This window comes from Phocoena phocoena, chromosome 8 (genome assembly GCF_963924675.1).
Source record: "Phocoena phocoena chromosome 8, mPhoPho1.1, whole genome shotgun sequence".
In the NCBI taxonomy this organism is placed as follows: Eukaryota; Metazoa; Chordata; class Mammalia; order Artiodactyla; family Phocoenidae; genus Phocoena; species Phocoena phocoena.
The window spans coordinates 97,095,825-97,109,553 of record NC_089226.1 but is presented as its reverse complement, the minus strand read 5'-3'; the positions used below and the strand labels follow the sequence as shown (position 1 = coordinate 97,109,553).

Here is a 13,729-nt window from a genome sequence, read left to right as displayed (position 1 = left end):
TGCCGCCATCTTCACCGTGTTAAGGCACCAGTGGTTTTACCCACCATTGCATTTGCACCCTTAGTGCAAATGTCAACCCAGTAAGAAAGGCAAAACAACATTTTAGTATTATCATGAAAACAGTATTCACCTTGTGGATCCACAGGGGTCCACAGACCACACAAACGTTGAAATGGCTGCACTGGGATGGTTTTAGTGCAGAGAATCCTATCACAGAACAGAAGGGCAAAAGCCTCATCTAGAGTCAAAGCCCTATTTTCAGAACTAGGGATTTTGAAAACATACGAGCCAAGAAATGACCTACGCGGAAGCCTCTGTGTTAGGCCATGAGGCCCACGCCTGCGAGGCTGACTAGCGCAATGGAAGGGAGCCTAAAGGACGGCCCAGGTGTGCTCACCAGGTTTGCCAGCTGGTCAAGCACTTCGTTGATTTGCTGGCTGTACACAAGCCCAATATGCGACTTTCCCATCAGGCGCCTCACCTTCTTCCGGATATCATTCTTATTTACCTGAAAAGCCAAAACAGGATCTTAGTATCTTTCCTCCTGAGAAAAGTAGAATTCTAAAAGACCACATCACTGAGGATAAAACATTCAACTGTGTGTTCTGCCAACAGTCTGAGAAGAAAAACCCTGGTTCTGTCTCCAGGTGGCTTCTGCAGAAAAGTGGCTCTTAGAGAAGTTCTGGTTTAAGTGGACGGGGACTCACAGGGACACATCCTCCCTAACCCCCCAACCAATACCATAACATTCACCTCTAAAAACCCCTGGGGCTCCTCAGACTGTGATTCTTAGATAGTAAGACTTAAGAGTAGCAATGTTCTACACTCAGTTGTCACCAAGACACCATCTTAGGGTTAAAGATCACCACCCTTTCCCAACCAGAGTTTAACTGGAACCCCTGGAGTTCAAGAGACCCTTAAACAGAAAAGGAAACAAACCAAGAGTGCCTGCAGGGTATTCTCTGCATTTGATCAACTAATCCCTTCACATTTAGAGAGGCTGGGAGAACAGGAGGAGGAGAAACCCAGGAGCTCATTCTCAAAACAACTCTCTTCTACCCACCAAGTCCCTTTCAGAACAGGACTCGTCTATTTGGTAACACAGTTCTCCCACAGCTGTAGAAACCAAGCATAACCAAGTCAAACTAGAACCTACCATTGCTTTTTCAATGAGTAGCTCTTTTTACATCTATGGCAAAGTCTATATGATAAAGGACTAATGCTGAAAAGTAAATTCTGGGCATTCTTTCTAAAGTTTCAGAGCCTACTATGTAAAAAACAATTTTTTTCCCACTGTATTCTGTAGGGAGTTCTACAGGCATCCTAAACTATTCAGCAAAGGAAGCCCATTTAAAATTCAGAATCAACAAGTGGCATGCAATCATCAATCACCTCTACAACATTCCTTAGCACAGCAGCCCGGCAGCTTCAGAGAAATGGATCATGTGTGAGCTGCAGAGAGGCCTCAGACTTTCAATGAAGAAGAGAGCCCCAGCAAGATGCTCTGACTGCTTCCCAACTGCCCCAAGATTTAGGCAACAGGAACAAGCCTTGCCCTCCACTATCAGCAGTAGCTGGGCGTGAGCAAAATAGACATTACCTTCATCAGCAGCATGTAGGAGATGAGGTTGTGCAAGAGCGTGGCCAGCAAACGATCTTCATCATCCTCTAGGCGCTTCCGGTCATGTTCTCCTAGGGACAGGTACCTGAGCAGGAGACCAGGACAAGTCAGCCCCCAGGTGGGAGAACACAGAATTAACTGGGAAGAGGCTGAATTTGCATTTTCCCAAGGGTTTCTAAGCATCATACCTGTCTATCATTTCCTGGGGACCCTGGTCCATACCCATCCCCTCTCTCTCCAACATCACAGCATCTAAGAACGCATCTTCCCAGAACTGCATTTGGTCCCATAAAGTAGAACGCTCTTTGCCTGTGTGGAATAGAGTTTTTTTAGGGGCTTATATAACATATAAAGAATATGGCTGCCGAACTAAAACAGAGTAAATTCCAGAAAAAAGGAAGTCATTACAAATTCCAGGGCAAAGGAAACACGAGGCTCTTCACCCCAGATCTAACATTCCTGCCACCAGCCCCAGCTGCCTCCAAGTGAGGCCCAATCCCTCCCGAGGAGGAGGGATGAACAGCACACAAAGAAAGGTGGTTACTTATAGAAAAGGTCTCCATAGCAGCATCCTCTAACTGGTCCCACATCGATCCTTTGTCCCTTCCTGCCGATTTGTGAGCAGGAAGGACCATGGTAGCAAGAAAGTAAAAGAAGACAGAAAGACAGAGGCTGTTGGTTAATACCAAACTTCAGTCTCTTCTAGTTTTCACCCACTGTTTTTTCCCCAGTATGTCGCTTGCTTCAGATATAAAAATGTCCTCTAACGTCAGCACTGAGATCAGCAAAAAGCCAAGCAGCTACTTGTTCAGTGCCACCCTCTTCCCGGGCTGAGTCCAGCTTCCTTCCAGTGCAAGTGGCCTTCGCAGTCTATTTCTCACCTAGGAGTCCCTCGTAGAGATAGACTCGCTGGCTTACATCTTCAGAAAAGCGAACTGGGCTGCCCACCAGCTTCTCCTTTACACTTGGCTTCAAGTTGTGGGCTTTACCCTAGAGAGAAGAGGCAACAGGTCAGCTGCCAGAGGTAACAACGAATGGGGCAAAGGAAACCAAGCAGCTCATTAAGAGGCTCACACACACTAGGCACCATCATTAGTCACATATATTCCAGTAGCCCTGCCTTTGCTACTCTGCTTGCCTCCATCAGAAGTCAATCTGATAATCCTGCTTTCTGTTACTGCCTCCCAAAACATGCAAGCAAGTTTTCATTTCTACTTACCTTTACCCTTTAGTCTCTGTAAGACTCTTTCCTCTTCAAAAAAAAAAAAAAAAATAGGCAAATTCTCTGTAGCAGCGTGATGCCGTGAAAAGAACACTGGATTTGAAGTCTAGACTGGGCAACGTTCAGATCCCTGACTCTTACTAGCTGTGTGATCTTAGGTACAACGCTTAGCTTCTCTGAGAGTCATTTTCCTCACCTGTAAAAGGAAGGTTATAATACCTACCCGAAAGGACTATTCTCATTTAATATGAGAAAATACATATACATCACTTAATAGTGCCTGGCACATGGTTGGTATTTGATAAATGTTAAGTCTTCTCTTCTACCATCTCTTAGAAATATCTTCCCACATAGAAATACCACTAACTTCATCTACCACTTCTGCAATATTAGACTTTCTATTCATTCAAAAAAGATCTTCGGCTGGGCGAGAGGTAGTTTTCCTGCCTGCTTCACAGCACATACAACAGCATAAGCAGAGAAGCCACTGAACAAAGGTTATCATTAGGCAATACCTGATTAGTGTGTCCAAATGCCAGCTTCCTGGTTCACAGCACAAGACTTTGTTCAATGAACCATATTAACCTAAGATAATTAATTTCTTACCAAAATAGCCCTTTTTGAGCCAAGAAATTTAGGTAACTGCTCTCAGCAACTCAACTGCACAAAGAGCCTTGCCCAGAAGTACAGGAAAAGTAGGAATTTGTCCCAGGAAGGTGCCAGGAAAGGTAGCACACAGCTGAATGGCTTCTTGCGAGACTGCTACTCCATAACATCTAACTCAACCTCCAAAATGGAAGCACACTAGGAGGATTTAAAATACTCTTGGGGCTTCCCTGGTGGCGCAGTGGTTGAGAATCCGTCTGTCGATGCAGGCGACACGGGTTCAATCCCTGGTCTGGGAAGATCCCACATGCCGTGGAGCAACTAAACCCATGCGCCACAACTATGGAGTCTGCACTCTAGAGCCCATGAGCCACAACTACTGAGCCTGCGTGCCACAACTACTGAAGCCCACGTGCCTAGAGCCCGTGCTCTGCAACAAGAGAAGCCACCACAATGAGAAGCCCGCGCACCGCAGCAAGAGTAGCTCCTGCTCACCGCAACTAGAGAAAGCCCACGCGTAACAATGAAGACCCGACTCAGTCAAAAATAAATAAATGAAATCAATAAATGTATTAAAAATAATAATAATAAAATACTCTTAATTAAAAGGGTCTGTTTAGACTCAGGGAGAGTTAAGATCCATTAGCTTGAATGGCTCTGCTGACTCTCAATCCTATCCCCTACCTCCACCTTGGGATGTCACTTGCTCTATTAGAAGCATGTATACAGAAGGCCCTGGGGGTGGGAATGATCACCAGTGTTAAATAATTTATTTCATTTCAATTTCATCTTCCATTCTCCCCACAGACCAAAGAGAAGAACCTATGAGCTCGTGCAGAGAATATCCATTCTCAACTTTGCCTAACCAAGTTGTGAGTGTATCAGAACCTTTAAAACTGCCTAAAGAGGCCTGTATACACTGAAGGGCAGTGGGTCTAAAGGCAAGGACTAAAAAGAATTCATTTAATTCCAACTGATCACTGGCTTATTGTACAGCCTAGGGCGAGGTCTTTTCTTCCTAAGGCTTTGTTTCCCTCACCTGGCAGAAGAGATTAGTTGTAGCAAATGCACTGAATTGCAAACTTCTTGAAAATGGGAATCATGACTTATCATGCTTGTTTCTTTCGTAGAGAATCTGGCATTTAGTAAATCACTTAATAGATGTTTATTAATGAAGGAAAGCTTCAAACATACTACATGAAATGAAGGAATATACTAAAATGAAATGCTATTTTAAGGTGCTATATAAATAAAGCAGTGACCAGAATAAAACTAGACTAGTCCATAAAAATAGGTAGACTGGTACAAGATGAGAGCTGCAACTGCCCTGACATTGCTATAAAGGCATCACTTTGCTTATTTTAAACACGGGGGTTACTGCCACATAGGAGTCGAAGCCCTTATCTGACTGGGCAGGAAGCCTAACTCATCAATGATTCAGGAGAAGGTTCTAAAAGCCCCAGATCACGGAGTCAAATGACTCTGAAAAAAAGCTAACTTAAGAGACATTTTCTTTAAAGTCAAATATATGAAGGTTATCCATTCCTTCCTTCCTCTTTTCCTTCTAATTGCCTCCTAACTTTTCATCCTTTTCTAACCCATCCCCATCCCACTGAAAAAATGGTCTTCTTTTGTTAGTAAACAAACTTACAAAGATGGCACTGGTGGCAGAGTTGGTTTCAATTTCACTATCAGACAACGTGCCTCTAGAGCCTGCCAAGTGGGTGCCGCCCTCACCGCCTGGGCCATCACCTGCATTGCTGCTCAGGTCACTGTCCGCTCCGAGGGTCTCTCCAGAGCTATTACTCACCTGGAAAGGAAAAAAAGGTGGTAAGGGATATTCCCCAGGATGTGTCCCAGAAATGCCAAGCTGCTAGAGCTCTCTGCTACCATAAAAAAAGTATCCAACTGCAAAGGTGTGTCAGACAGCCTCTGGAAGTACCTTCTTTACAAGACGAGGGGAAGCCCTGGGTGAAATCTCGGGGTCTGATCCCACAAACAAAGACCTGTGACAGGTAGACATCTCCACCAAGAGAACCAACCTGACCTGAGACTAAGAACAGCCCCCAAAGGAGAGAGTAGCCCCCTTCTCCAAAGGGGGACCCACACCCCACCCACCAAGATGCCAGCGTGGTGTTCCCCTACCACGGTGCTAACTTCAGAGTCCTGACTCGAGCTTCGGATCATAACGGCTGGACTCACACCAAGGACAGAATCTGGATCAGTCCTCTGAAACAAGACACACGGACTCAGACACATTCGGGAGGTGTCCAATCTAGTCTCAGTTTCCCTAAGAAATACTGTATCTTCTTCCTTCTCTCCATCCCCACCCTTCTACTATCATCCCTAGATAGGTCATGAAAAATGAACTTTTTTCCTGAATATAAAATATATATGACTTACAGAGCGAGAAAAATAATGAATGTTAAAGAAGTACATGCTCACTACAGAAAATACACGAAAGAATAAGGAAATAAAGATAAGCCATAAACTTACCACCTACGTTAATCTCTGTTAAGTCTTTAGCATATTTCCTTTGTCTTTTCTATGTATGTTTTAAAAATAAAATTTGAATCATACTGTATATAGCTTTGTAAACACTTTCCCATGTCACCAAATTTTTGAAAATACAGTCATTAGCGGATACTAATATTCTATTACATGGATATATTACGCTTATTTCATCATTCCCCTATGACTGGATATTCATGTTGTTTCAATGCTGTGATTTTGTTCAGTTTTGATCTTAAAGAAGTATTCTGAGATAGCAAATTTTTAATGCTCGCAATCCTCAACAAGGCTGTCACAAACCTGGGGACCAGATGTCAGGCTCACACCACTGTCTGCGCTGACTTGGGACTTTTTCTCCTCTGTCTCACCAAGGTCAAAGGTGGGTTTGATTACTTCAGGCCCTGAGTAGGGGAAGACTTGTGTTACTCAGTACAAGAGGCTAGGGGCAGGCTGGCGAAGGGAGTGGGACAGCAGCACAGCCTGGTCCCAGACCAGTTCATCATGTCCCAGTCACCTTTCCAGGGACTGCCACCCACTCAGGCCACACTGGACGAAGTCCCCAGATGCCTTAAGAACCAAGTAGGAAAAATTAAACCTGGTCTCAAGGGGTTCTGCAGCCATTTTCTCAACCTGAGAAAATTCTGACCAAATCATCTTAAAGCAGAAAAGCTCCACAAACAAACATCAGAACCACATTCCACTGCACTCAGAATCAGAGCTTCACTCGTGCCTAAGACCCTTTAAGGGTCCCCAGGTCACTCTGCTTCCCAAACAAATATGTCTAAAGGGGCTAGAAAAGGAAGAGCCCAGTGAGATTAAAAAACACCAGCTGTTTCAGCGGACGCTGCCTACCCCCACCCTGCAGCTTCTGTGTTTGACATTAAAAAACCACCCCCATATTTCCCGCCCGCCCACAATGGTATGGCAGAAGGACAGAATGACAGAAAGCAAGAAAGCGTGCCTAGGCAAGCCACCAGAGAGAGTTGGGAAGCTACAGACTCAACACGGAGGGACAGCAACCATCTCTGCCAACTGTGCCCACAGGCCTTCTAATGGGGTGAGGGAGATATCAGCCAATGAGGGGCACTGAAATAGGCAAACATTCTCCCCACCAACTCGGAAGCAATAGAGAACCAAGCTCTAAGGGATTTTACACAGTAGATGCCCTGATTACTGCCTGATTACTACAAGGGGAGGGGGAAAGAAGCAGCCTACGAGCATATACCTATGAGTCACATACCACCTACCTGCTTTCATTCCAAATACCCGCCCCCAAGAGCAAATTTGGGGTGGGGCTGACAAAGGGAGCCTGCCCCAACTGGGCCTGGGGAGTTGGCAGGTATGGGAGACTTGGGAACAGGAAGGGGCATTTGTTCCTTACTCTGTTTTTCCAAAGCTTTTTGCTTTTTCACTTCCTGGTGCTTGTTCCACAATTCTACCCCAGATGCAATGTGAGCAGGAGAGAAAGACAGAGAGAGTCAGAGGCTGGTCAGACAGACGAAATGGAAACCCACCCACCCAAGATGATTCAGTCTCGGGTACAGGATTACAAATCAAGAGATAAAAAGAGATCTTCATTGCGGGGGAGGGGGGTTAAAAAAAAATCAAGAGATCTAACGCCTTCCCCCCAGGTCAAGAACTAAATCCCTATCCTAACCTCAATGTGGCAGTAAAAATCTCACAGAATGTTAGAGCTGGCAGAGCCTTTAATCAAGCTCCTTCATTCTGGCAGGAGGAAACTGATCCCAAAGAGGCTGGAGCACCTGCTCAAGATCAGGTAGCTCAGGACCAGTTTAAACTTCCACCACAGCACGCCCTCTGCCAAGTGAGCTAGGCAACAGCAAATTTTAAAGATTCCAGATAAGACAGATGATTACCTCAAGCAGCCAAAGGGTTTCAGAAGCATGAACACAAACCTGTTTGATTCACTGGATTGGAGAGAGGCCACTCAAGGTAGGCAGTTAGCATCCCTTCTTGTTGCTACCAAAACCCCTCAACTTACCCTCAGCATCAGTGCCTGCCCTACCAAGAGACCCATCTTAGCCAGTCATCGGGAAAAAGGCTTCCGGTAGAGGTGACAGAGAACACTAAATGGTCAAGAAGAGCATCTTAGCAGGGGTTAAGAAGAGAGAGTACCGATCATAGCAATTCTCTTCCTGGAAGAACTCTAGAGTCTACTTAGTGCAATCTCCTTGTTTTCCAGATGAGGTGATAGAGACCCTGAAAGGGGAAATGATTTGCCCAAAGTCACTTTCCTAGTTGGGGGCAGATACAGGACTAAAACTCCAGACCTCCAGACTGGCAGGTCAGTACATTTTCTAGAACATCACAACAGGTAGGAGAAAAGCATGGTTGACTGCCTCCAGGACAATATTTTGCTGGTTAGAGAAGCACAGCTCTCCTAAGAAGGAAACTGGTTCCTCATTACCATTTATGGGAGCAAAAGGCAACTGCTAATGGATGTGGCAAAGAGGCACCGGCTAGAAGCACATTGCCCAGGGACCTAGAACCCGAAAAAGCAAGACACAATCTAGATGACTCAAGGTCAGGCAGGGAGTGAGTCAAACAGAGGTGACACCCAGAGAGCTCACCAAGGCTCTGCCTTAGTGGGAATGGAGAAACACCAAATGTAAGCAAGGTCTAATCAAGTCCAGTAAGGACATGTTTAAAGAAAAGCTGACTCAGAGCTCTGTACCTCGAAGTCCAGAACCCAGGGAAATGGGGTTGCCGGACATCCCCCAAAGGAGCAAATTTGAGGGCAGCATAATGGTTGGATGGGGGAAAACTGGCTTTAGAGACCCAGACAGTCACAATTTTATAGCCCAAAGATGCATCTATAAACTTCCTTATAGCTTCCAGGAGCTCATGTGGCCTCTCCATTATGTGAAGAAATCCAGATGTAAATAAAAGAGAGGGACGGGGAGTACAGCTCAGACTCCTGCACTAAGCCTTGCTCGGCCCTCTAAGCAAACCTTCCATTCTTCCTCTAAGATGTAGGTGAGGGTGGCTGTAAATGAGGCATAAGGGATAGAGAAGTATAAAGAAATGCCATTAGAAAAGGACACAAACCTATTTTCCTGTCTACAGAGCAAAGCATGGGGAAGAGAAAGGCGGGATTCTGGATGAATTGAAAGGAGAGAGGGACATTAAGAAGCCAGAACTCCTCTGCCACACCCAACACAATACACACCGATGGATGCTACAAAGTTCTCCTCCTTTAGACTTCTGGTGTCCAGTTCCTTGGGACTCTTTCCTGAGGCACTTGGTGCCCGAGGTCCCAGCTGGGGGACTCTCAGCTGTGCCATGGCCTTTGGGTCCCCCCGCCAAGCCAGGCCAGGATCCTTGCCAATTGGTGTATTTACACTCTCTGTTGGACTTCTCTTCCGCTTGTCTGGTTCTGAAGAAAAGATCAAATATAGGAAGAGGTCAAAAGAGACAGTGAGTGAGAGTCAAGGTGTGGGAATGAGGTGGGAGAAGCAAGGATAGAGGAGGATGTGGAAGGGAAGAAGTGCAAGGAAAGAAAAGCTGACATCGTTCTTTTCCGTGACAGAAAAACACCCACTACATACATACACGTGCTAGAAAATAAAATCCCAAAGCCTAACAGGAAGCAGCTTGACACTGGGAAACTCATCAAGGGGCCGAGTTCATTCTTTCAGAGAAGAGTGGGAGAGCCGTGGACAGCATGCTGCCTTGCTGGTCCGATCCCTACCTTTACTATAGTAGTGGGTCTGGGCGATCTCCAGAAGCGCAAAGATGCTGGCCATGCCACCCAGACCTGCGTGGGCGTAGGACTGCTCCAGACTGAGGACCGTGCACTTGAGCAGGTCTAACATGCCCTTGTACACCTTCCGACCGACCTCCTGCAACAATAACCCAGGGGCAAGAGTTGGGACAACTGCCTCTGGCGCCCATGTCCCTCTTCCCAGTTGATTCCAACTCCCAGCCCCCAGCACTGACCACATCTGGGATGATGTCCTGCTGGGCCTCGTCCTCTGACTGCGCCGCGCGGCTCAGCTTGCTCAGGACGAAGACTCTAAGCTGCTCGCTCTCCAGCAGCCGTCGCACCTTCTTCGTGTTGAGCCAGCCGACTCCCTGGCCGTCCAGCACGCTGTGCACCACCTCCTTCAGGAACTGCTGGTTCTCACTGGAGGGTCCACATACCACTTCTGTGGTCACTGGCTCCTTTGCAGAGCATCTCCCCCTTTCACCAGATTAGATGTTTGCCTCCAAGGGCAAAACACAAAGCCATGTCTCCAAACATCCAAGTCCACTGCAAACCCTACCTCTCCGGACGGCCTGGTTTGCCCGAGTACCCACCACTACTGGCACACGCTGCTCAACACCATGAGCTATTACTGCCGCGTGGGGATTGAGTCAGGAGGGGAAGGGATTTCATTTACCCACTGAGAGCTTCCCTCCCTAGTGTTTGGTACAAGGATCACTACCTCTATCTGAGAACTTTTAAAACAGCTCTGCCATTTATTACCTAGAATTGCTGGATCGACCCTGAGGTGATGGAGGCTCTCTTTTCACTGTTGGGCTGTGTTTAATGACCGATGACTTCTGGTCCACTAAGGCCCTCCTGTTTCCTACAGCCAGGAAGGTAGAATGAGAGATATCACGACTGTAGTCAGGTAGCTGGTGTCAGCACAGCCCTGGGTAGCCGTGTTCCACACCCACTCCCTGGAAGGGCTGGCTGAGGGCAGCACTGGGGCATCACACATAGGTAGAAAGCAGCCATGGCAATGTGGAGGAAGTGGGCATGGAGACTCAGGCCACTCCACATGCACCAGCAGCACACCCCATGGGCAAGCATGGGCATCCCGGGGCACGGGGCAAGGCAGGTCACTCGAGTGATGCTGCTTGCTCTGTGAGGAGGACGGCCCTCAGGCAGGCCCAGGAGACGCTAGGAGAAAAGATCATGCATAGCTCACGGGCAAGACCCACCTTCACCACTCCCGGGGCCGGCTTCAGTAACAATCTCCATTAGAGTATTTAGCCCAAATACTGGGACACAAAATACACAATTAGTAGGTGCACCATGATACCACAACCCCTGTACCCCTCAATGGAGCTGTAAGTCAGATAATCTGAGCATCCTCCCAAAGCTTAGTGCACATAACCTTAGTTCTTAGGCACCTCAGAGCTGGAAGCCAAGTGGCCACGAGACGACTGAGGCTCGAGGAAAGACCATCCTTAAGGCTATGGCCTCTCAAAGCCAGAGGCAGGGTAATAACACAAGGAGCCTTTAGGTACTAAACAGGCACATGCGTGAAAGGGGACCATGGGTTTTCATGAAACATCTAGCACAGGGGTCCAGGGGGGCTGCAGGTATGCAGAGGGAAGAGACCCAACTTGTAGATGCTGTCATGGGAAGGGGGGTGGGGGTGAGGATGGGAGCTGGATGGGAGTGATGAGCACAGCAAATGAAGGGAAGCAACAGCAGGCAATGAAAGCATTTCAATTGCTCTCCCCTTGAACTATATCAAATGAAAGCCAGTGACGCTAACACCTTTCCATCCCTCACCTACTGAGCCTGTGTAGACTCACTCTACAGGGCGGGTTAGCTCCCTACACCACTAGCTATGATGTCCTTTTGCCCATCTAGCCTATGTTCCCATCCCCACCAAAGAACATTCTTTAGATTCCTGACACTTCTAACACTGGGAAGAGAGGTCAGTTAAAAGATACACGAAGCTGCTTCTCACTGTGCTTCCTTCTGTGATTAAATATTTCAGCACAAAATCCAGAATAAATAAACAGAAGTCAGAGTAAATTCAGAAGAACCCTTCAGGGCTTCCCTGGTGGCGCAGTGGTTAAGAATCTGCCTGCCAATGCAGGGGACAGGGGTTCGAGCCCTGGTCCGGGAAGATCCCACATGCTACGGAGCAACTAAGCCCGTGAGCCACAACTACTGAGCCTGCGCTCTAGAGCCCGTGAGCCACAACTACTGAAGCCCGCGTGCCTAGAGCCCGTGCTCTGCAACAAGAGAAGCCACCGCGGTGAGAAGCCCACCCACTGCAACAAAGAGTAGCCCCCGCTCTCCACAACTAGAAAAAGCCACGCACAGCAAGGAAGACCCAACGCAGCCAAAAATAAATAACCAAAATAAATAAATTTATAACAAGGAAGAACCCTTCAAACTGTCAGAGATCACAAAACGAAAATCAAATAAGGTCTTAATTGCCCCTAGAAGCCAACCAATGCTATCAGGCCCATTCATAGGGCCTAAGTTGACATGAAGCCAAAGTAAGAGGCTTCTTGACCCTATAAACACTGCCAGGCTCTTCACAACCGTTCCCTGGGGGGGCCAGCTCTTTAGGACGGACTTTGTCCTAAGTTCACGCGGTAGGAACCTGGCAGATGACTGGTGGCAGCTGATGAGCCCTATGTTAATTACGTGCCTCTGACAAAGGTTCCCCCCAGAAGCAGCAGTAATCCCCCAGTTGCCATTATCCTATATGATATAACAGGGCCTTCTCTTTAGCTACAAAAGACAGTCTTCCATCTGAAAAACAGCAAGAACTCATGATGTGCAGTGAAAGCCATGGGAAGCGATATGAGAGGCAATGGCCGGATCAAAGGATTCTTCATACATGGGGCTCCTGACAAGCACCCACAGGCCTGAAATATTTCCCAGAGAATCTTGGCTTGGCAAAAGGAGCGCTGGAGTTACCTTTCAGACTGGGGAAGGGCGTGGTTTTCTCTCGCGCTCCTTTGGTAGGCAGTGTGAGATTTGAAAGACTGAAGCTCGTACTGTGGTTCCGATACAGACTGCCTGTCAAGGGGAGCGAGTGAGAGCACTGAGTCAGAGGGATGAAGAATCAGAGCGTTATGCTCCAATGACCGTATCATCATCTTCACCCTCCTCCTTTTCAAATGCAATCCCAGAACCTCTGACCTCGCTGAGAAAGGATCACGCCTAACTCGGGGCAAACAAAGGGGGCCACTGCCAGGACTGCTCATAACCCAGTAACAACTTTCTCTGACGGCTTCCCACGATAACATCCAAGTCTCTTCTCTACTGCTGACCCAGCATGAACGCTGGCAGTTAACGTGCTTCCGGTCTGATGTTGGTGCTGTCCCTCCTGGGCTTCTAAACTCACCATCACAATTATCTCCCAGGTCGGCTTTCCCCGGTCCCTAGTCTGTCTTTAGTCTTTAACTGACAACGCCCCTCATTTCTGGTAATTTTCTCTACGCACAAGTCAATGTCACATAGATTTCAAGGCGCGTTGATGAAAAAGTCCTTTCCCAGGCAAAGAAGATATTAGATATATACCCAAGTCAAATTTGACCAGAATATTTCCACAAAATATATGTACAAGTGTATGCTTTTTAATATAATGATTATTTTTCAGTTAACAGCTAGCTGTCTTACCTGAAACAGACTAAAACCTCCAGGTATAAAGATAACGACTAATCTGTCCCTGTTCTTCGTTGACCTCCCCTGAAAATACCTTATTCAGTGTCACCCAAACGACCTTATCCGGAGCTTGATAATGCCAACCCAGCCCTATATCTGAAGCTCTAAGCCATACCTGCCATGGTCAGGCCCTGCTGGAGCGAAGATGGGACAGAAGCGTGAGAGAGCTGAAGGCACTTACTGGCAAAAGACATGATGCCCCCGAAGCCCTCAGTGCTGTTGTTGGAGACGGTGGAGGTGGGCGAGCTCGCTCGGGAGTCTGACTCTGCATCTGAGTCACTTGCCAGTTTCAAGCTGTTGGGCCGCAGCAGCTTTTGAGCCCTTGAACGCACAGTGGCAC

General features: G+C 47.3%; 1 protein-coding gene across 50 annotated transcripts in view; it reads right to left on the bottom strand.

Moving 5' to 3' along the window:
• MADD (MAP kinase activating death domain) overlaps nt 1-13,729 on the bottom strand; it is a 33,650-nt gene that overhangs the window by 10,867 nt on the left and 9,054 nt on the right. For 6 of the 50 annotated variants that reach the window (XM_065882191.1, XM_065882192.1, XM_065882200.1 and 3 more), the window contains exons 13-28: nt 13,571-13,710; nt 12,640-12,741; nt 10,911-10,970; nt 10,450-10,552; nt 9,921-10,107; nt 9,673-9,823; nt 9,151-9,357; nt 7,342-7,395; nt 6,261-6,361; nt 5,607-5,678; nt 5,101-5,259; nt 2,503-2,611; nt 2,166-2,228; nt 1,810-1,930; nt 1,601-1,706; nt 398-508 (exon numbers count right to left, since the gene is read on the bottom strand). In XM_065882191.1, the coding sequence (XP_065738263.1) occupies nt 398-508; nt 1,601-1,706; nt 1,810-1,930; nt 2,166-2,228; nt 2,503-2,611; nt 5,101-5,259; nt 5,607-5,678; nt 6,261-6,361; nt 7,342-7,395; nt 9,151-9,357; nt 9,673-9,823; nt 9,921-10,107; nt 10,450-10,552; nt 10,911-10,970; nt 12,640-12,741; nt 13,571-13,710 (1,846 nt within the window). Of the gene's footprint in view, nt 1-397; nt 509-1,600; nt 1,707-1,809; nt 1,931-2,165; nt 2,229-2,502; nt 2,612-5,100; nt 5,260-5,594; nt 5,679-6,260; nt 6,362-7,341; nt 7,396-9,150; nt 9,358-9,672; nt 9,824-9,920; nt 10,165-10,449; nt 10,553-10,910; nt 10,971-12,639; nt 12,742-13,570; nt 13,711-13,729 lie in introns of all 50 variants that reach the window. The other 44 variants (XM_065882206.1, XM_065882226.1, XM_065882213.1 and 41 more) reach the window with 20 other exon arrangements.